The sequence below is a fragment of the Schistocerca serialis genome, chromosome 10 (genome assembly GCF_023864345.2).
Source record: "Schistocerca serialis cubense isolate TAMUIC-IGC-003099 chromosome 10, iqSchSeri2.2, whole genome shotgun sequence".
NCBI classification, from domain to species: Eukaryota; Metazoa; Arthropoda; class Insecta; order Orthoptera; family Acrididae; genus Schistocerca; species Schistocerca serialis.
In genome coordinates, this window is record NC_064647.1 from 67697053 (window position 1) to 67721450 (window position 24398).

Consider the following 24398-nt stretch of genomic DNA (forward strand, 5'->3'; position numbering starts at 1 on the left):
GTCAGTTTTCTTTATATAAAGTGCTTTTCAACGATTCATTGTGCCTAGCGAGAAAAGAAAAACAAAATACGATTTTAAGCAGAATCTGCTATGAGCCCCAAATGGAGATGGAAATTCAGAGAGCCCTCATGTGGAAATAAAAAAGCCTTGGAAATAAACAAACGATAAACGTCTTCTAAAAACATTACAGAACATTCAAGTACACACCTGCTAGAAGTTATGTACATAAAAGGATAACTATGCTGTTTCTAAAATGTTCACCTTGCGTAACTCTGAAAAACCTTGCTTCTTCACACAAATAGCCATGTAAAGATCACTAATTTAACAACCACTGATTAACAATCAATGAATAAGCTTGAAAAAGATATACATAACAATAAAGAATAGTAACAATTGCTGCCAACATAATTACAAATAAAAACATTTTCGTTAGAAACACAAATCTCAAAACTGGGATTATGGCAGTTAATTTTTTAAGGTATAGTCTGTCTGGTAATGAAAGCAAGTGTGGTCAGTTAATTCTGCAGAGAGAGATGAAGGATAGATTACATTACCCATGTTCATTCAAATAGATGCAGTTTGCAGTAATGAAGAGGTTTGGACAGAAAGATTAGCCTCGGAGAGCTGCGTCGAACCTCGCTTCAGACTGAACACATAACAACAGCAACCGATCCAAAGTCAAGTGTCAGTACGAAGCTGTAAGTTACGGAATAATGACGTAGTTTAAACCGTTCAGAATCGTCTAACAAAGAGTTTGTTCTCTGTGAACACAATGAATGGCACTGTGCAGCGTTGTTGTAGAGAAGCGATTATACAGCGGTTAGGTAGCACCAACGATCTAACTGCCGCCGCACTGCTCGGCGGAAACCCTCGTCCCAGTGTTTCGCAGCTGCCCCATTAGAAGCTACACATCACAGAATGACTCACTGCGGCGGTTTCTGCCTCGTCACTGTGAGGAGGCAGAGGCTGTCGTAATCTTATCCTTCCATGGCGCCATCTGTTACGTAACCACCTGGAGCCGACCAGCCACAATATAAGACGGCGCATTTCAGCGGCGGCGGCAAACGTAGCGGCTAGCATGGCGGGTGCAGAGCAGGCGATGGTGAAGGTGCGCATCCCGCAGGGCGAGCTGCTCGGCCGCCGCCGGCGCACAGTGTGGGGGTTCCCCTACTACTCCTTCCAGGGAATCCCCTACGCGGCGCCACCGGTCGGACCTCTGCGCTTCAAGGTGAGTCCTACAGCAAGGTTATACGGTTCAGTGAAAGACTTGCGAGGAATGGGTACAATGATCTGTACTTCATTTATCATGATCTCGGCCCAAAAACCTAGAAAACGCTACAGTGTGACAAAGGTCATGGAATAGCGATATACTCATATGGTGATGGCGGTAGTAACGTGTATACAAGGTATAAAAAATGGTTCAAATGGCTCTGAGCACTATGGGACTCAACTGCTGAGGTCATTAGTCCCCTAGAACTTAGAACTAGTTAAACCTAACTAACCTAAGGACATCACAAATATCCATGCCCGAGGCAGGATTCGAACCTGCGACCGTAGCGGTCTTGCGGTTCCAGACTGCAGCGCCTTTAACCGCACGGCCACTTCGGCCGGCACAAGGTATAAAAGGGCAGTGCATTGGCGGAACAGTAATTTGTACTCAGGTGAATCATTTGAAAGGGTTTCAGACGTGATTATGGGCCCACGACAGGAATAAACAGACTGAACGCGGAATGGTAGCTAGAACAGGATGTACAGGACATTCCTTTTCGGAAATCGTTATGGAATTCAATATTCCGACGTCCACAGTCCCAAAAGTGTGCCGAGAATACCACATTTCAGGTGTTATCTCTCATCAAAGATAACTCAACAGCCGACGGCCTTCACTTAACGACCGAGAGCAGCGTCGTCTGCGAAGAGTTGTCAGTGCTAACAGACAAGCAACACTGCGTGAAATAGCCTCAGAAATCGATGTAGGGCGTATGACTAACATATGCGCAAGGACAGTGCAGCGAAATGTGGCATTAATGGGCTCTGGCAGCAGTCGACTGACACAAGAGCTCTTGCTACCTCTACCACATCGCCTGCAGCACCTCTTCTGGGTTCTTAAGCATATCGGTTGGATCCTACACGACTGGAAAACCATGGATTGATCAGATGAGTCCTGTTTCAAGAGCCGATCGTAGGGATCGAGCGTGAGGCAGACCCCACGAACTCAAGGATCCAAATTGTCAACAAGACACTGTGCAACCTGGTGGTGGCTCCACGATAGTTTGGGCTGTGTTTACATGGAGTGGACTGGGTCCTCTCGTCCAGTTCAATCAACTGAGACTGTTTGCATATCAATTGTGTGCATTGTTAGGTAAGGTGACATTTCAATAACTGTGATTGGCAGTGTGTTTCAAGGCAGTTATCTTACCGATTAGTTCTTGTTGGACATTAATGATAATCACTACAACAACATAATGCACATGAGAGAGTTCTTCGTTATCTGAACATTGAACAACTGACGATGCTGAATATCCTGAAAAAAGCACATTCCGTGAGAAATAATAGGAATCTAAGTTTGATGAAAATCCCCATCCGCATTTCTCTAGCCGCTCTTAGGTCAGTATAAAGTCATCGCAAAGAGGCGATTACGTTTGTCTGCATGGCAATCTTCCACAGCACCTATTATAATCAATTAGTACAGATTTTTTCCATTTTAAGCTTACTGCAAATAAATTTAGAGTGTTTTCGCCAAATGTATTTCGCTCTCAAATATGAAGCGTCTTCTACGGTCAGCAACCCTATCAATAGCAAAGCATTTTCCATAATGCGCATTACCAAGCGGGGAAGGGGGGGAGGTACTTTATGGCTATCCTAAAAAAATTTAAAAATTTCATAATTGTTGTTGAATTATATTACCTGCATACTTTTTGAAGAGATACTGATGTGTAAGGGGTGTCCAAAACCTGAAAATACCTTTCAGCAATATCAATTACAGACTTTTAAGACCAACACAAAAAATGTTAAGAACGCAAGTTTCGTTCATTGTTGCCGACTTTTCCTCGAAACATATTTTTAAAGAGGTTCTGATGAGTAAGTGAGGCACAGAATCTGGAAATACTGTATACGACGTTCATTAGGGAAAGTGTAATCTCGTACTGATATGTAAATTTTGAGTTAACTTTAACTGGAAGGTTTAACGTTTAAAACATATGTACACTCTACTGGAGTAATTCTTTTTAAATACTTTTCTTCAGAATTTCAAAACATAAATTACTGCAAATTTTTTCAAAAGGTGGGCGTAAAATTCTCCCGCCCCCACTCCCCACCGCCCCAGGTAGTATTGCGTGGGTTAATTTACTGACGGTGTTTTTGTCACTTGTTTACACATTCTGCAAGCAACTGCTTTTAGCTTCATTGTTAATTGCTAGTGGAGGCCAAGCTCGAAAGACAATTTATAAATTTGAATGAGAAACCAATTTTCTTCCGACCTCAATCTGTGCTAACAATTAAGGAAAAAGCAGTGATTTGCGGAACATGTAAACAAGAGACGGTAATACTGTGAAGGTGCTTTACAAATAAAAGCAAAACATATCTGGTGCAAAATACTCTTTAATTATCTGCAGTAACGTTAAGATGGAAAAAGCCAGTAATAACTTAAGAGGCTCATTTCGCAAAAAGCACAGATGCGGAAATACGCAAGCTAACCAAAGAATGCAGCGTGGAGCTAACGGTAGAAAGGAAAATCTGGTATATAGGAAACGAAAATGTTGTTGTCCAAAAGTCGGAGATTAGAAAGTTGCCAAATATGCGATATCACAAATATCTCGAGCAGACATCTGTGGACTTCGCAACGTGATGCCGATATTCTATACAAGGTAACGGTTATCACATTGATGTATCTCTTAGTTTCTTATAACATCATGATGTCTGTTAAAACCTGTTAATGATATGACGTCGTTCTTAGCTGGTCCAAGTAGCCTCTGGAGTAATCTACAACAATTTTTTCGCTGTGCACCAGTGCAGATACCTTTTATTTATCGTATCACCAGTTCAAACAAATTTGTTCTTTTTCTTTTGTACTGCTTGATGGTGTTGGTGGCAGGAAGTGCTAACTCTCAAATTAATAAGCATTATTCTCATTACATAAAATATTATGTAATTATGGTAACTATTAGTTCCATGTGTACCACTAGAAAAGATGTGTGCTATACGTGATATCCCAGGGGGAATGGTCAGTATTCGGAGATTTGAGAAGATGACCATTTGAACGAAAAAACTTTATAAGGACATATGCCCTATTCCGATTTTTTCCGAGTTAGAAGACATGTAATGTACGTTGTTATTTATTTCCAATATCATTCAGTACATTGCCACGTTTACAAATCTCTACACTTATAGCAGTTAGTAAACACTACAATGTGTGTTATACAAAGCATCGATTGAAAAATACATATGCTTAACACGTTCACTGTTTAGCACTATCGTACACCTCACAGTGCAGCTTTAAAGAAGTTCTTAGTAAATGTTCGGTAACCCACGGTGAACTTCAGTGCATTTCTCTACTGTTAGGAGAACATGATTCGTTGATTGAATGCCTCTGCACGTTTCCTGATGAGGCGTGCAGCCACAGACCATAGATATCCTTCTATGCTCTGTGCCTACAGCGCCCACGATGCGACCAAGCAGTTCATCTCGCGTATTCGCCTTTCATTTGTACGCCTCAGAATTCATCCAGCCCCATCAACAAAAATCTAATGGCGTAAGATGTGGCAATCTTGGTGACCATTTAATTACTCCATCACAACCAATCAAGTGATCAGAGTGAGTTAGGTAAAATGTGGAGAGGCTCTGTCATGCTGGAAGTACTGTAAATTGTACTCTGTGTGACCAAAGGAACGTCCTCACGATGTTCAGCAAACGAATTTTCGAAAACATGCAGCTAATTGTGTCCCGTCATTCCCCCTTCCAATATGACTCTACTGTGACCGATCATGTGGCACCAAACAATGGCCGGGAAATGACTTGGAAATTAGTTTTCAATGCAGCATGTGGATTTTACTGCGACCATAGTAATGAATGTTTGTTCCGAGTAAATGTGGCGTATTCAGTGAATAATAGTATTAATAGAAGCAAATGACGAGTGCGTGAATAGTGATGTGGAAATTGAAATGGATTAATAATTGCTTCAATAATCGGAAAAACTTATTGGAAAGAATAGTTGCAAAAATTTTGAAGGTAATTTATGAATCTGCCTACAATCTTGGATGAAATTTAACTGATATATCAACAGACCTTTAATATCATTACAGTCAAGGTCGATAAACATAATTTGCATTGTATACTGCTGCTTCCAGCAGTGTGTGGTACCAAATAATCACCGCAACCATCGAAATTGTCGATCTTCCACTCGAAGCACAACATTTTTAGTGTAAGTAAACCAAGTTCAATAGCTGCCCATCAAGTCTGAGTCGTTACCTTCGCATTAATTGCTTAGTCTTGATTGTGACAATGTCGATGCAGGAACGCTCCTCCGGATACCGCGTAAATTACTCTTGTCTGCACCGAACCTCTTGATGCGGGATCTGGGCGGCGAGTGAAATGATGAACAGACAGGATTTGAACTTAAAACCGTGCGAATAAATATTCCTTTCTTTATTAACTTTTTTACAATACTTTTAATGAACGGTTAAAATACAAATTTTTACAATGCTGGTGCGAGGCATCCAAGCATACATCCGTAAGCTACCACTTCCTGAAACAAAAGTGTAAAGTTACATGAATTAATAAACTGAAGATCTTATTTCGTACTTTGTTTCATATAGATATTTAACCTTTTATCAAAACATTATCCCTGCCATAAAACAAATCATTGATTTACCTTTGCTGGTGTCTTTGATTTATAGCTCATTCCGTTTACATACTATCATCAGGATATGCAAATATTTCAATATGTTATTCTACAAGTACAACTAAAGAATAAAGTTGATATAAACATAGGTCAGCAAATGTTTAGTTACGGAGTTACGGCTAATGAAAGATGTTGGTGTTGGCCTGCTGAATTTAATAAAACATTTCCCAGACGTGCATCTGCAGTAGTTTTCCAGAACATCCATAGAACCAAAGATTATTAAACAAGTAAATTTGTTTACTTTCCATTAAGAATGTAGAAACGCTTACGTCATTGTCGGCAACCGTTAGTGATTCATCAGATTTTCACTATATATAATATATAATAAATAATACGTATATAATAAATAATGACATAGCACTGATCGCACAGGACATTACCGATGCACAGAAACAGCTAGAATTATTACAAGAGCAGGCAGCAAAAATAGGATTACAAATTTCATTTGAAAAAACAAAATTTATGACTGACATCAAAGATGCACCTTCTGACCTAAAAACTGGTAATAACCACATCTCTCGAGGTAAGAATTTAAATATTTAGGTGAATGGATTGCAGAAAATTGTAATGAATAGATATCTGTCAGATCAAGAGTCCAGAAAATGGAGACGGCGTTTCAATTAACAAAAAACATTTACAACAAAAACAGTCTCTCGTGGAACTGCAAAATATGACACTACACAACAGTAATTAAACCCGAAGTTCTTTACGCATCTGAGACACTAAACCTTCAAAAGAGGAATTAGAAGTGAAAGAACGTAAAATAATGAGGAAAATCCTAGGACCAAGAACTAAAGATGGTGTGCAATATCCAAAACCTAATGCAGAAATATATAAAAAATATCTCCAAAATAACAGACACAATGCGCATGAGAGAATCCAATTCATGGGGCATTTAGAAAGAATGGACTCAAACAGGTTAACGTACAAAATCCATACATTTTTAAAGGACAAAATTACAAGACCGAACTGGTACAAACAGACGGAAAAAGACCTAAGAGAATTAGGGTCTCCAGATCTACATGACAGAAATGAAATCAGAAAAATCACAAACACGCGGGGTTTTGAGGGAGAAGAGAGAAAAACTAACCGACGTGGTCCACGCAACGAAAGCTAGCCCTTTCGTTGTTTATGAAGGAATATTGGGCGAAAAGGAAGGCCAACAAATGTTGATTACGCGTGGTCCTGAGTGATCCATCCGCGAAGAAGAAGAAGAAGAAGAAAAATAATATATAATAAATAATAAAAAATAGCCATCGTGCATCTTGTCATTGGTTTACACACCACAGTATGAAGGAACGACATGATGAGACCACCAGCAGACGGTACTCGTATATTGTTTATTTACCCTCAGACAATCAGTTTCGGTCAAGTGAACGTTTTAAAGTAACGGATTAAAATTGCATAAGTTTAAGAAAAGGTTCCTTGGCACCAAATACATGTATTTTTCAGATGCAGTTGTTTTATCTTATATAATATAAATCCGTGATTTGCTGTCTGTGAGAAAATAACCATGTCATGAGACAATGGTGGCGTTCTTTAAGCACTTTGAAGCTGTACCTGCAGAAACTATTTCAGCACTCTAACGACTGCTACTTGTAGTCGGTAATATGTACAACTGCCGTTACATTTGTGACGTGTTAAGTGCGGTGACTGTTTCCTACCTTCAAGATCTCAGTGACTGCGTTCCAACAAAATAACAGGAGACCGCGTTTTCGCTGCGCTGCGCTGCGCTGCGCTGTCCTGACCCACCCTGACTGTAGCACAAGCCAGCACTCTCTCCAGCTGCGTCTTGGGTTTCCGGAAGACTGTGCTGTGGCAACTCGCCAGCCACTGCGATCCATTAAGTCTGCCATGGAGTTGAAGCAGTGTGGAATGACGTTAGCGCAAATGTCGCAGCGGCATGGTGTAGGACAAGGGAAGCATGGAAGGGAGAACCCAGAATACAAGCGTAATTTGTCCTTTCAATGGCCAGATTTATTTAACCACCACGTAAAATAGCATGAATAAAAGAATCTCAGATAATTATGAGTGAAATGAATAATCGGCTTTAACAAATGATTTCACCTCAACCAGCCACAAAACTCAGTGCCAGAATAAATATAAAACAGTAATTTAAAAAAAAAACTTCTTTCCCTGTGAAACAGAAGCTGCTCAATAGGAGAGATACGTTTAAGACAATTTAACAAAAGGTCATTTACGACCTTCAGAGGATTTTTCGGAAACTAATTAAGTCCTTTAATCAAACAGTCCCATAACACACAAGAGGGCAAACGCACTGCTAAAATCAGCATAAAACCCACTGAAACTTTTATCAAGTACCAAATCAGTAGGCCTGCCGCTTTGGCCGAGCGGTTCTAGGCGCTTCAGTCTGGAACCGCGCGACCGCTACGGTCGCAGGTTCGAATCTTGCCTCAGGCATTGATGTATGTGATATCCTTAGGTTAGTTAGGTTTAAGTAGTTCTAAGTTCTAGGATACTGATGACCTCACATGTTAAGTCGCACAGTGCTCAGAGCCATTTGAACCATTTTTGAACCAAAACAGAAAAATAGATGAAGGTTGTCCACACGTGAGGCAATTACAGTCCCAGTTTAGTGTCAAACCAGTAATTATATTTAAATGAGTTGGAAATATTCGCATAACATAGTAATCAAGACATAACTTTGTGCATATGCAACTTAAGAAAAAACTTTGCTACCCGAAGTTCATAACACGGGCAGTACAAGTATATTCCAAAGGAAATGTACAACTTCAAGTAAAATTTAAAATAAGGCTCCACAGATCAGATCATTAAGTAATGTAACCACTACTTCACTTAAGATTTATTAGCAGGCAGCGAGAACCAGCGCCCTTTGGGCACTTGAGGACACACCTCGAGGGCAGCGAATGAACACCAAGCGAATATACTACACCTACAAGCCCCTGCGGCCACCAGTCGCTGAAAAACCGGCCGCGAGGCTCAGAAGGCTAAGCACGACTGTAACAGACAAGACTTAGGTGAAACACAGGCCAAACAAACAAGCAAGTATTAATGGCCACATTCTCGAGAATTGGTCAGGATAAGGCCTTTTAATATACCATCAGATTTCAAAAATGTGTCTTTTACGAAATTTCCAAAATACCATGAATGTACAGTAGTGGCCAAGGTAATGTCTATTAAACCACTCAGCTGAAGAAAATTATCCACACGAAAACTTAATGAATGTCCACAGAATAAGATCTGACTGTAATTTAGCCAGACCACTCTGGAAGGAACGTTGCGTAAACCAAACAGCTATGTAAGGGAAATGACAAGCTCACCTCTACAAGGTGGTGCCTAATAATTAGACCTTACAAGCAATGCTACCTTCCTTGATATCTATATATGGAAATCTAAAGCACAGTTTCTACACATATACCCTATTAAATACAGGAAATTTCTGTTAAAGCAAACAAAATATAAAATAAAAGATTAAATGCAAAATCCTTAAAAAAACCTTAAGATCCCAATTAAACCTGCGAAATTTTTACGACAGGTTATTGCCAAAACACATTCCCATTTACTGCACAAGAAAGCTGACAGCCATATCAGTGGGAAATCTAACATTAAGGTAAACCACTCAATTTAGTCTTTCACACTGCGTACAGCCAGCACAAATACATTACAATGAATCTCACAGTGGTACACAGAAATCCCCAGCACAGGAACAGTTACACATACATCCAAGTATTTCACTGATCATAAATATAGCCGGCCGGTGTGGCCGTGCGGTTCTAGGCGCTTCAGTCTGGAACCGCGTTACCGCTACGGTCGCAAGTTCGAATCCTGCCGCGGGCATGGATGTGTGTGATGTCCTTAGGTTAGTTAGGTTTAAGTAGTTCTAAGTTCTAGGGGACTGATGACCGTAGATGTTAAGTCCCATTTTTTAATAAATATAAATAATTTGAAGCAACAGTTAATTACGCTCCATGTGTCAGTAAACCATCGAGCGCAGGAAATAGAGGTGAGCGTATCGTAATGTGTGAAATACTGACCATAAATGCATGATGTGGCAGATATTGAATAATACTGAAAATATCCAGGGTGGCTTCCAGCACCCAGTCCCACACAGCACGGAATATCAGCGGATACAGACAGAAGGACGCTGTACTCAGCTCTTTGTCTTAACTACGACTTCACCAGTTACACCAAGTCTTGACATAAAAAGAGCTAATGGCCGACCGGCACACCATATCCGGAACTCAGCCCGTGACGTCCTCTATTCCGCTGTCACTCGCTGTCTAGCTCTTACTGCGCCACCAACTCTGCTCAGGGCCTGCTTTAGTACTCGCTCTGCCAGAGAAAATCAGCGACGAGCTTCAGTCGTTTCGCGCAGCCAATAGTAGTGCCAGCGAGTAATGCCCTAAGTCAAGGCACGTGAAATCGATTGTGAGTCCCCAATGGCTGAGTATACCCTCATATCAGCTACAAATTAAAGCGGCTACACTTGCTAAATATGTTGTATGCGCACAAAAAGTAGAATTTCATCACCTTGCTGTTGTTTCTAGCGCAGCAGTGTATTTATATCTCTTACACCTCATCGCCCAGTCACTCTTACAAAGTGACTTATGGGGGCGTTAAATGAGTAGTGCAACACATTCTTTTTTTTCCGGCCAATCTCGGTTGAAAAAATGCCGAATTTGCTGTGGAACACAGTAGAATTGAAACCGGGTTGGTAGGTACTCAGAGAGCGCACAAGCTAAGGTTACGATTGTGGATGGGGCCGTAAACAGTTACTGTGAGTTGCACAATCAAACACACAACTTCATTTTTCTAAGAACCACCTATTTACACATTGCTTTAAAAGATCACAATTAGACAATACGGCTGAAGGCTTGAGATGGTTTCTGCGCTGAAAGCCCAAAACCACACCAAACCAAGAACAGCTGAAGGTCGGGCTTAGAAATCAAAAGCAAGTAAAAAATAGAAGGTAATTTAAAAAAAAAAACATGCAATTGAAAAAAATTTGCGGCTGAAGGCCTACACTACACGTCTGAAGAACAACTATACTTAAAACACAGTAATAAAGTATTTTTTCCAACAAAGAAATTTCTTTTTAAACTTACAACAGAATGGCCGAAAGCCTAATTAAAGAAATATTAACTTATTGCACGGCTGAAGGAGATAAACATTTAAAACAACGGCAGAAGTCCTGAAAAACAAGTCAGAGAAACAATTTAAAATTAACACCTTCCTTGTTATAAAAAATTTTCCTTTAAAGAATACACACGGCTGAAAGCCTTATTAAAAAGGGTTCACGTAAATCCTCGGCCGAAGGTCACACATAACACATCGAACAACTAACGGGTTAGGGCCTGTATTCCAAACAATTTTAGACAGAACAAATTTTAGGAAAAAAAATACTCTTTTTTAAATAAAAAATCTTCAAAATTTTAATTTAACACGGCTGAAGGCCTTTATGTAAATTTAAAAAGAACTGAATTAATACACGACCGAAATGAAAATCATAATCTGAAACAAAGTGAACAACTGGTGCTCAGAAGTGTTTCTAGGGTCGGCCTGAGAAGGTAGCTCAAACTTGAGGTGAGACAGGCAGTCAAGAGCGGAAGTTAAATAATGGGATGGCAACCCAAACTAGGGACGGCCGAAGGACCGACCAACAATTTAACCAATTCCCTTCTGTCCGACCACGGCACAACGATGGAAAATATCGGCCACGGACGAGCATACTAACAGCACTATGTCTTCAGAAATTGGCGTCTAAAAACAGACAAGCGAACAATAACCACTCTAAGCAAAATATGAACCAAACATCTTAAAAGGCTGTCGGACTGGCGTCTAAAAACAGACAAGCGAACAATAACCACTCTAAGCAAAATATGAACCAAACAACTTAAAAGGCTGTCGGACTAAACGCCGTGCCGGACAGCATCAACACGACGAGGAAAGGCACACTGCCGGAAAACTATGCTAACGACCAGAGCAGCTAACTGGGGCGTTAACGTCCACAGGGCAGAAAATACCTCTGGTGTACTTCACTGGCAAGTAACAGTCAATTTAACAATTAATCACAATATAGGAAGACGGCTCCATGATTTCGCCGACTCCAACATATTATACGTTGCTGCTAGACCTAATGGCCCAGGGAGCAACAACCCGCAAATAAACGGAGAGATGTTACAATAGTTGAGGTTTCATAACAGGTTAACTGATCACTCAACTGCAACGTCCAGGTTCGCTGGGCAACGAACTTTGTCGTTCTCGCAGCTAGCGCCTCACGATCCGACAGTGCGTGCACGCCGCCAGTGGTCCCGGCCTGGCATCGTGCCATGGAGACTTCCTCGCTGCTCCGTCCCAACCGACTAACTACCACACACACCACCACTACCCATAAATACTAGTGGGCACACCAAAGATAGTACGACAGTACTAGCATCGCTAAGCGCTGCTGCTGCCACTCAAGGAGGTAAGCCAGCAACTTCGTTATACCAGTAAGTAAGGAAGAAACAAGACGTCACTCAATGTGACAAAATGTCAAAGAACAAACGGCACGAACGCGAGCCTACACGGCTCAACAATATAACCGCATCAGTCACTACAGTATCATGAAGTTCTGATAGCTAGCAAAGCTATCTCTAGCCTTCAAAATGGCGTCTGTGATGGAGGTGCAGTCCAAACACAGAGATGTCATTGAGTTTCTTTTGGCGGAAAACCAGAGCATTTCAGATATTCATAGGTACTCTCAGAATGGCTATGGAGACCTCGCAGTGAACAAAAGCACGGTGAGTCGTTGGGCAAGGCGTCTGTTATCATAACAACAAGGTGGCAGAAACCTGTCCGATCTCCCGCGTGCTGGCCAGGCGCAAACAGCTGTGACTCCTGCGATTCTGGAACGTAGAGACACTCTCATTTGAGGTGATCGACAGATTACAATCAAAGAGCTCGCTGCTTCACTGGGCGTCTCTGTTAGTAGTCCTGGCACATTCGTCCGCCAGGGTGGATATTCAATGGCGTGTGACGGCTGGGTTCCTCACTCCCTGCCACAACAACATAATGAGCAACGAAGGACTATCCGTGGCCGGCCGAAGTGGCCGTGCGGTTAAAGGCGCTGCAGTCTGGAACCGCGAGACCGCTACGGTCGCAGGTTCGAATCCTGCCTCGGGCATGGATGTTTGTGATGTCCTTAGGTTAGTTAGGTTTAACTAGTTCTAAGTTCTAGGGGACTAATGACCTCAACAGTTGAGTCCCATAGTGCTCAGAGCCATTTGACTATCCGTGCGGAATTGCTTGCTCATTACGAGGCTGATTGTGACAATTTTTTGTCAAACATCGTCCAAGGCAATAAAACATGATTTTGTCATTTCGAACTGGAAACAAAACGGCAATCCATGTAGTGGTTCCATACCGCCATTTTTACGAAAAAAAACATTCAGAACGGCACCATGAGCCGGTAAAGTCATGGCGACGGTGTTCTGGAACTCTGAGCGGGTTATTCTGTTTGGTTTCTTCCCTTATGCTGCAACGACCAACTTTGAAGTGTATTGTGCTACCCTCACGAAATTGAAGAAACGACTTGAGCATGTTCATCGCCACAAAGATGCAAACGAACCTTCCCATGACAACTCGAGGCCTCACAGAAGTCGGCGCACAGACGGAAAGCACAAAACTTAATTGGACTATTCTTCCTTATCCACCCTACAGCCCGTATCTTGCGCCTTCCAACTTCCGTCTCTTTGGCCCGAAAAATTGTACACTTCAAATTGTACGTGGATAATGGGGAGGTTATTGATACAGCATGCCAGTAAAGTCACATAAAGCCGTTGCAGTGAACGGAGAGTAAAGTGAAAAATAGAGTTTTGTAGCCAAAAGTCTCGGAAATAATACTGTGTATTGGAATCAAGAATAAAACCAACCTGCTTTAAAAAAAAAAAATGGTTCAAATGGCTCTGAGCACTATGGGACTTAACATCTGAGGTCATCAGTCTCCTAGAACTTAGAACTACTTAAACCTGCCTAACCTAAGGACATCACACATATCCATGCCCGAGGCAGGATTCGAACCTGCGACCGTAGCAGTCGCACGGTTCCAGACTGAAGCGCCTAGAACCGCTCGGCCACACCGGCCGGCACCTGCTTTCAGAAAAAAATATGTTGCATTACTTATTGGAGACCTTTCGTACTGAAAGTAACAATTAATGTGTTTACAATGGCGAATACTATTGTGCTAGAGAGACTGTCAGAAAGCCTCCTTCACCTTTCGTAGTATGACTGACGCCTGCGGTCTGTTTAGCAGTGAACAGTGCTCTACGCTTAATATTTTGTTCAGGTCACTGACAATAAAAGAACCGGCTACGAGATTCCATGAGAACGACTGAAAAAATTGTGGATGCTGCAGGCTAATGTTATAAAATATTTTCTGTGGCAAGGTCAAGGAAGATACACTGACGGAAGAGAAACAAACAAGTAATGCAGAATAGTCAAATTTCAGGAATATATTTGTCTAGGTAACGTACCTAAGCGATTAATGTTGCAAGATCACAGCTTAATGTAACCACGAGGAAAGCCATTGCATATGTGAAATTCTGGCAATTTAACAACCGGTGAAAAATGCGAAAATGTTGAATGCAAGAATGCTAACGTGCATGCGTTGTGTGATACAGGTGCTGGATGTCACTTTGTGGGATGGAAGTCCATGCTTGTTGGGCTTGGTCGGTCAATACAGGGACAGTTAATGCTGGTTCTGCATGAAACTGGAGTTGTCGTCCGATGATATCCAATATGTGTTCGATTGGAGACAGATTTGGCGATCGAACACGTCGAGCCAACATGTCCACAGTCTGTACACCATGTTGAGTTACAACAGCGCTATGTGGGCGAGCGTTATCGTGTTGGAAAACACCCCCCTGGAATGGTGTTCAAGGATGGCAGCAAAACAGGTCGAATCACCAAACTGGTGTACAATTTTGCAGCCAGCGTGCGTGGGATAACCACGCCAGTGCTCCTCCTGTGATACGAAATCGCACTCCAGATCATAACTTCAGGTGTAGCTCCAGTGTGCCTAGCACGCAGACAGGTTACTTGCAGTGCTCACCTGGTCTCCTTCGAACCAACACAGCAACGAAGCACAACTGGCTTTCATCAGAAAACTCAACAGACCTTCACCCTCCAATAAGTTCTCGCTTGACACTACTGAAGCCGCTGGGTCAGTGGAAAGAACGCTAAAGATAGTGTGGCTCGGATCTGTCCTTGAAGTAACCAGTTTGTAACAGTTGGTCGTGTCACTGTTGTGCTAATTGCTGCGCAAATTGGTGCTGCAGACGCACTACGATGCCCCAGAGCCACAATCCGAACACGACGGTCTTCTCTCTCTGTAGTACCACGTGGCCTTCTGGAGCCTGGCCTTCTTGCTACCGTACCTTTCCGTGACCACCGCTGCCAGCGATCATGTATAGTGGCGACATTCGTGCCAGTCTTTCTGCAATATCGCGGAAGGGAAATCAAGCTTCTCGTAGCCCTGTTACACGACCTCATTCAAACTCAGTGAGCTGTTGATAATGAAGCCGCCGTTGTGTTAAAGACATTGTTGACTAACATCAACTCACCACGTCCAATCTCAATCGGCCACGACCATTACAGCGCGTATTTAAAGCAAACCTGATTCACATTCTCAAGGTGATGCCTTTAGCACCAGTCATATCCGTGTGGCGCTAAATTTCAATAGACTTCATTTTCTGGATGTAGAAACGCAGCTACCAACTTCCGTTTATCTCGCACATCTGCCTCTTGATGATGCGATTTTTTTTTGTCAGTGCAATAAAAAAGTCATCACTATTTCGAAAGCAAAAGGGCAGAGTACAACTCTACAATGGTTTGCGCGTACGCCGTATGTTTCAGCCACCTCAGCCGGCTGCCGGTTGGAGTGGAGTCCGAGACGCCACCAAAGAGGGCAACATGGCGCCACAGATTAACCTACTGGCGGGAAAGTACGATGGCGACGAGGACTGCCTCTTCATCAACGTCAGCACGCCCAAGGTATGTCTCCGTTACAGCTTCACTGAGCTGTTTGAAAACAGAACACTATAAGGACATTGTAACATGGAATAAAATGTTCACATCTATTAAAAGATTTGGCTTACAGCTGAGGCCCAAAAAAGCAGTTTGTGCAGGTGGGAGTAGTAAAAGTGGAAACAAAAGAGAGATACGTTTTCATAGGGAACGGGGTATGGCAGGATATCAGTTTATCATGCTGCTGTTCATCACATACGTTGAAGAAGCAACAAATCCGCCAGATCATATTAAGTGACCAATATGCACAAAGGGGGAGATTTTACTTCCTTATTAGCCTTCACTGCTTCATCTCTCTAATCCACATCTACTTATACAGACCGTCTCGATAAGGTGTTTGTCACAGTTATTTACAAAATAATAAGTGAAACTGATAGTTATTTAAGCAAAAAGGTGGTTCAAATGGCTCTGAGCACTATGCGACTTAACTTCTGAGGTCATCAGTCGCCTAGAACTTAGAACTAATTAAACCTGGCTAACCTTGGTACATAACACACATCAATGCCCGAGGCAGAATTCGAACCTGCGATCGTAGCGGCCGCTCGGTTCCAGACTGTAGCGCCTGGAACCGCACAGCCACTCCGGCCGGCGTTATTTAAGCAGGTATTTGTAAGAAACATTACCCTTGATTTGGTGTTACGAACATACACTATGTGGTCAAAAGTATACGGACACCTGGCTGAAAATGACTTACAAGTTCGTGGAGCCCTCCATCGGTAATGCTGGAATTCAAAATGGTGTTGGCCCATCCTTAGCCTTGATGACAGCTTGCAATCTCTCAGGTGTACGTTCAATCAGGTGCTGGAACGTTTCTTGGGGAATGGCAGCCCATTCTTCACTGAGTGCTGCACTGAGGTCGGTCGGTCGGTGAGGCCTGGCACAAAGTCGGCGTTCCAAAATATCAAAAATGTGTTCTATAGTATTCAGATCAGGACTCTGTGCAGGTCAGTCCATTACAGGGATGTTATTGCCCTGTAATCACTCCGCCACAGGCCGTGCATTATGAGCAGGTGCTCGATCGTGTTGAAAGATGCAGTCGCCATCCCCGAATTGCTCTTCAACAGTGTGAAGGAAGAAGATGCATAAAACACCAATGTAGGCCTGTGCTGTGACAGTGCCACGCAAAGCAACAAGGTGTGCAAGCCCCGTCCATGAAAAACATCATAACACCACCGCCTCCGAATTTTACTGCTGGCACTACACACCCCGGCAGATGACGTTCAACGGCCATTTACTATACCCACACCCTGCCATCCGATCGCTACATTGTGTACCGTGATTCGTCATTCCACACAACGTTTTTCCACTGTTCCATCGTCCAATGTTTACGTGCCTTACACCAAGCGAGGCGTCTTTAGCATTTACCGGCGTGATGTGTGGCTTATGAGCTCGACCATGAAATCCAAGTTTTCTCACCCCCGCGTAACTGTCATAGTACTTGCAGCGGATCCTGATGCAGTTTGGAATTCCTGTATGATGGTGTGGATAGATGTCTGCCTATTACACATTACGACCCCTCTTCAATTGTCGGCAATCTCTGTCAGTCAACCGACGAGGTCAGCCTGTATTCTTTTGTGCTATACCTGTCCCTTCACGTTTCCACTTCACTATCACATCGGAAACGGAGGACCTGTGGATGTTTATGAGTGTGGAAATCTCGCGTTCAGACGTATGACACAAGTGACACCCAATGACCTGACCCCGTTCGTAGTCCATTAGTTCCGCGCCCCATTTTGCTCTCTCACAATGTCTAATGACTTCTGAGATCGCTGATATGGAGTACCTGGCAGTAGGTGGCAGCACAATGCACCTAATATGAAGGACGTATGTTTTGGCGGGTGTCCGGATACTTTTGATCACATAGTGTACTTTATTTAGTTACAAGTAAATTGCACAGAGCCGCAGCAACTAGTTACAATCTTTTAATTATAATATTTTTTCTATAATTTAGTTGATGTATTTAAGCCAAGTGTATACATGTTAACTTGAATCCAAACTCTATTAACTTTCGACTGTGAGCAAAAGAACTCACGAATTTCAAGGGTTTACTGCAGCATCTAAGTGAGTTTTTCAAACGAGTAGATGGGTAGAACACATAACTAATGAGGATGTATTGAATAGGATTGAAGAGAAGAGGAATTTGTTGCACAACTTGACTAGAAGAAGGGATCGGTTGGTAGGACATGTTCTGAGGCATCAAGGGATCACCAATTTAGTACTGGAGGGCAGCATGGAGGGTAAAAATCGTAGAGGGAAACCAAGAGATGAATACACTTAGCAGATTCAGAGGAATGTATGTTGCAGTAGGTACTGGGAGATGAAGAAACTTGCACAGGATAGAGTAGCATGGAGAGCTGCATCAAACCAGTCTCAGGACTGAAGACAACAACAACAACATTGAAACGAGCGCCGATTTCCTCGAGGGCGCAAGTCACTTCACCTTCTGAAAGACCTGAGGATGAGATGTATGGTTACCGCTCTCACGGAACATCAAGCTTTCTGCAGAATGCATCCTTACACGGCAGTAAACAAGGCCGGTCGCAAAGCATGAACAAACGTGCCCCTGATGTTGATGTGAACTCACATGCAACGAGTATACTGACTTGTTGCCGATGCTCCACGAATGTCAACATGGTGCAAGTGAAGCGGCCGTGTGTAGCGTGCTGGATACACTGTGAGATGAATGAGTGCTGGTGACAAGCCGGTGGGAATAAGCACCATGCTGTTAAAAATTACAAAGAACTCCAGTACATAATGTAATGTGGCATGCATGCGGCTCTCTTTTGCTGATGAAAGGGCAGCGGCTCTCTGGCTGCTGAGGTCCTGATGGAAGGCCCTATAGTGAGCCGTCAAACTTTGGAGGAAACTGACATTTCCTCAGTGATGTACAGCATGTGGCCCCCCACCCTGCTCATATCAACCTGATGGTGCGCAAAGACAGCTGAGCGCAGGGTATGAGTGGTGGCCCTACAGCTGGAGTGAGGTGGCAGCTGGAGCTGGAGCTCCAAGTCCCTCTGGGAACCCAGTGTTGGAGGCAGCACTCCCGGATGGCAGGCCGGCGGAGTTGCGGCTCCGACTCCCTTGACGGACTTCCAGCTGGCGACAAGCACAACACAATCCGCAACAAGCGGCTGCCACTGGCAGGGCCCTCTCGTCTCGCTGTCTGGCGTTGCTCTGGTGTCATGTGGGGCTCCTGGTTTCCAGCGACGAGAAGTGATCCCTGCCTTAGAATTCAGACATGTACGACCGGGTATCCAAAAAAAAAAAAAAAAAAAAAAAAAAAAGTGGTTCAAATGGCTCTGAGCACTACGCGACTTAACTTCTGAGGTCATCAGTTGCCTACAACTTTAATTAAACCAGCGCGGTCCCGTGGTGAATCAAGAAGCAGCCCGCAGAAAATTGATACAAGTGCAGGAAGTGAGCAAACTGCGGAGTAGTGACTAGAAGTTCCTCATGCACGTTGGGGCACTTCACGCCACTTTCCCAGTGACAAAAAATAAAAATTACCGTTTTTGGCCTTAGGACATTTTTCTTGTGACGTGCGATGTATGGATTTAGCAAGTAGCTAATTTTACACCACTGGGAATTATTAAGCTACAAAATATGCTTTTTATGTACCTGACATCCTGTGGCCGGCCGTTGTGGCTGAACGGTTCTAGGCGCTTCAGTCTGGAACCACGCGACCGCTACGATCGCAGGTTCGAATCCTACCTCGTGCATGGATGTGTGTGATGTCCTTAGGTTAGTTAGGTTTAAGTAGTTCTAAATTCTAGGGGGCTGATGACCTCAAATGTATGGATTTAGCAAGTAGCTAATTTTACACCACTGGGCATTGTTAAGCTACATAATATGCTTTTTATGTACCTGACATCCTGTGGCCGGCCGCTGTGGGTGAGCAGTTCTAGGCGCTGAGTCCGGAACCACGCGACCGCTACGATCGCAGGTTCGAATCCTACCTCGTGTGTGGATGTGTGTGATGTCATTAGGTTAGTTAGGTTTAAGTAGTTCTAAGTTCTAGGGGACTGATGACCTCAGACGTTAAGTCCCATAGTGCTCAGGGCCATTTGAACCATTATGTGGGCGTTGTCGACATCTCTGCCTACCTTTGCGAACGTGCAGAAACATGCCAGACAGGAATCGTGTATGGAACGATGTCACTGGGGACAGGAATGGCATCAGATAGTGTTTTCGGACGAATCCAGGTTCTGTTTATTTGAAAATGATGGCCGGATTTCGGTTCGCCATAGACAGGGGTGACCCAATGGTAAACACCACAAATGAACTTTGGAACGAGGTGAGTGCAGCATGGACAGCTGTACCACAGGACGCCATTCCAGCCTATAAAACGTCGATGCCAACCCGCACGTAAAAAGTTATCAGGACCGATGGTGGATCCTGTGCGTACTAGGCAACAGGACACATGGTGAATCGAGGTGTCTGAAATGCTAATAATTGCTGCAGGACATACTAATGTACATATCCTGGGAATATGAACATCCTATCTCTAGTCGTTCAGGGAGCTCTCTTTTTTCTGTACATGAGTGTATATTATTCATTCTACTCCAAACCCACATCTCGAATGCTTCAATTTTATCTCTCCCTTTCTTCTTCAATGTCTAGCTTTCCCTGTTGTAAAGGAAAACACCCCACACGAAACATTTAACAGTTTCTTTCTTAATTGTAACCCCTGCTGGCTGCGTTAATAAGCATTTGTTTTCTGGATACTTTACTTTACTATCGTAATCTAATTTATGTATACACTGACAGAACCAAAATCACAAATCAAGAAGACGTTATGCGACATAAACGAAAGTTGGTGGGCGTGTTTCTACATTTGAAAGATGATGTCTCTTCAAATTTCGCGCCAGTCGCATGTGGCTCAAGTAGCGCCACTATGAGGATGCAGGTCAGGTGCGTCTTAAATATGTGTTGCACCAGTCGTGAGCTTAGCTACCTTAGGGATTAGATGTAGTGAATCGCTGTGAACCAGGAGTGACCTTAAGACGCCATTATCAGTACCTTATTGAGTTTGAACGATGTCGTGTAATAAGGTTACGTTCCTCCTACGATACTGCAGGAAGACATGTCACAAATCTAGCCACTGAACAAGACTGCTGGCAGTGGTGGTAACGGGAATGTACAGTCGCAAGAAAACTGGGCCACGTGACAGTACCGAAAGGGAAGACTAGCGTGTTCGGAACATGGCTCTGGTTCACCGTAGTGCATCTTCAGCAGCAATTTGAGCAGCGTTTGCCATCACAGTGACACAACCAACTGTTACAATTCGGTTACTTCAAGCACAGCTTCGAGATAGACACCCTCTAGCGTTCATTCCAATGGCTCCAAAGCACCACCGTTTGCGACTGTAGTGGGTCAAGCAATAACTCATTGAAGGGCAGGATGGAGGTCTGTTCTGTTTCCTGATGAAAGCTAGTTCTGCCTCGGTGCCAGTGATAGCCTTATGTTGGTTAGAAGGAGGCCAGTTGAGGACGTAGAATCAAGATGTCTGCGTGATAGACACCTCGAGTTATGGTGTGGGGTGCGATTTCGTACGACAGTTTGTTGTTGTGGTCTTCAGCCCTGAGACTGGTTTGATGCAGCTCTCCATGCTACTCTATCCTGTGCAAGCTTCTTCATCTCCCCGTACTTACTGCAGCCTACATCCTTCTGAATCTGCTTAGTGTATTCATCTCTTGGTCTCCATCTACGATTTTTACCCTATACGCTGCCCTCCAATACTAAATTGGTGATCCTTCGATGTCTCAGAACATGTCCTACCAACCAATCCCTTCTTCTAGTCAAGTTGTGGCACAAACTCCTCTTCTCCCCAATTCTATTCAATACCTCCTCATTAGTTATGTGATCTACCCATCTAATCTTCAGCATTCTTCTGTAACACCACATTTCGAAAGCTTCTATTCTCTTCTTGTCCAAACTATTTACCGTCCATGTTTCACTTCCATACATGCCTACACTCCATACAAATACTTTCAGAAATGACTTCCTGACGCTTAAATCTATACTCGTTGTTAACAAATTTCTCTTCTTCAGAAACGCTTTCCTTGCCATTTCCAGTCTACATTTTATATCCTCTCTACTTCGACCATCATCAGTTATTATACTCCCCAAATAGCAAAACTCCTTTACTATTTTAAGTGTCTCATTCCTAATATAATTCCCTCAGCATCACCCGACTTAATTCGACTACATTCCATTATCCTCGTTTTGCTTTTGTTGATGTTCATCTTATATCCTCCCTTCAAGACACCATCCATTCCGTTCAACTGCTCTTCCAAGTCCTTTGCTGTCTATGACAGAATTACAGTGTTATCGGCGAACCTCAAAGTTTTTATTTCTTCTCCATGGATTTTAATACCTACTCCGAATTATTCTTTTGTTTCCTTTACAGCTTGCTCAATATACAGATTGAATAGCATTGGGGAGAGGCTACAACCCTGTCTCACTCCCTTCCCAACCGCTGCTTCCCTTTCATGTCCCTCGACTCTTATAACTGCCATCTGGTTTCTGTACAAATTGTAAATAGCTTTTCGCTCCCTGTATTTTACCCCTGCCACCTTTAGAATTTGAAAGACAGTATTCCAGTCAACATTATCAAACCGACAGTATGAGCGGTCAATGCATATCACAGGCACCACGACGGCAAATCGGCGTCAGTCCTGTGATTGGACATGTTTCGCTGCCATTCCTGGGGATGTCCTATAACAGGATAACACTAGCCCACGTACCGCTGTTGTAACCCAGCAGTCCCTACAGGGAGTGACATGTTGCGTTGGCTTGCTCGGTCGGCAGATCTGTCTCAAATCGAGCATATACGGGGCATCATCAGACGACAGCTCCTGCATCATCCGTAAACGTCATTAATTATTTCGAGCAGTTAGTTTATGAGCCCACGCGAATAGTAAACGTTTGTGAAAACACACTTGACCTCTTAGCAACAAATAATCCTGAGTTAATAACGAGCATCAAAACCGATTCAGGGACTAGTCAACACAAGGTTGTCGTAGAGAGATTGAATACTGTAATCCCCAAATCATCGAAAAATAAGCGAAAAATATACCCATTCAAAAAACCAGATAAAAACTCACTTGACGCCTCCCTGAGAGACAATCTCCACTCATTCCAAATTAATAATGTAAGTGTAGACCAGATGTCGCTTACATTCAAAGAAATCGTATCGGCAGCAATTGAGAGATTTTTTACCAAATAAATTAACGAACGACGGAGCAGATCCTCCTTGGTACACAAAACGGGTTAGAACACTGTTGCCGGCCGGAGTGACCGAGCGGTTCTAGGCGCTACAGTCTGGAGCCGCGGGACCGCTACGTTCGCAGGTTCGAATCCTGCCTCGGGCATGGATGTGTGTGATGTCCCTAGGTTAGTTAGGTTTAACTAGTTCTAAGTTCTAGGGGACTGATGACCTTAAATGTTAGGTCCCATAGTGCTCAGAGCCATTTGAACCATTTGAACCATTTGAAGAACACTGTTGCAGAAACAACGAAACAAACATGCCAAATTTAAACAAACGCAAAATCCCCAAGTTTGGCGATCTTTTACAGAAGATCGAAATTTAGCGCGGACTTCAATGCGAGATGCTTATAATAGTTTCCACAACGAAACTCTGCCTCTAAACCTTGCAAAAAATCCAAAGAGATTCTGGTCATATGTGAATTATGCTAGCGGCAAGAAACAATCAGTGCCTTCTTTGTGCGAGAGCAATGGAGATACTATCGCAGACAGTGCTGACAAAACAGAGATACTAAACACAGCCTTCCGAAATGCCTTCACAAAAGAAGACGAAGTAAATATTCCAGAATTCGAATCGAGAACAGTTGCCAACATGAATAACGTAGAAGTAAATATCCTCGGAGTAGTAAAACAACTTAAATCACTTAATGACTTAATAAAAGCAAGTCTTCTGGTCCAGACTGTTTACCAATTAGGTTCCTTCCCGAGTATGCTGATGCATTAACTCCATACTTAGCAACCATAAACAACCGTTCGATCGACGAAAGATCCTTTTGAAAAGACTGGAAAGTTGCACAGGCCACACCAATGTTTAAGAAAGATGGTAGGAGTAATCCACTAAATGACAGGCGTACATCGTTAACGTCGATATGCAGCAGGATTTTAGAATATATATTGTGTTCGAACATCTATTGACACACAGTCAACATGGGTTTAGAAAACATCGTTCCTCTGAAACATAACTATCTCTTTATTCATATCAAGTGTTGAGTGCTATTGACAAGGGATTTCAGATCGATTCCGTATTCCTGGATTTCCGGAAGGCTTTGACACTGTACCACACAAGCTGCTTGTACTGAAATTGCGTGCTTATGGAATATCGTCTCAGTCATGTGACCTTTCGGAGAGGTCACAGTTCGTAGTAATTGAGGGGAGGAACACATAGAAAATGTTGTGGGGAAGGCTAACC

General features: G+C 43.1%; 1 protein-coding gene across 2 annotated transcripts in view; it reads left to right on the forward strand.

Moving 5' to 3' along the window:
* The first annotated feature begins 1064 nt into the window (after positions 1-1064).
* The window catches only part of LOC126425164 (esterase FE4-like), a 346217-nt gene continuing 322883 nt past the window's right edge, over positions 1065-24398 (forward strand). For both annotated transcript variants that reach the window (XM_050088116.1, XM_050088115.1), the window contains exons 1-2: positions 1065-1228; positions 15773-15910. In XM_050088116.1, the coding sequence (XP_049944073.1) occupies positions 1079-1228; positions 15773-15910 (288 nt within the window). In that variant the 5' untranslated portion in view covers positions 1065-1078. The remainder of the gene's footprint in view (positions 1229-15772; positions 15911-24398) is intronic.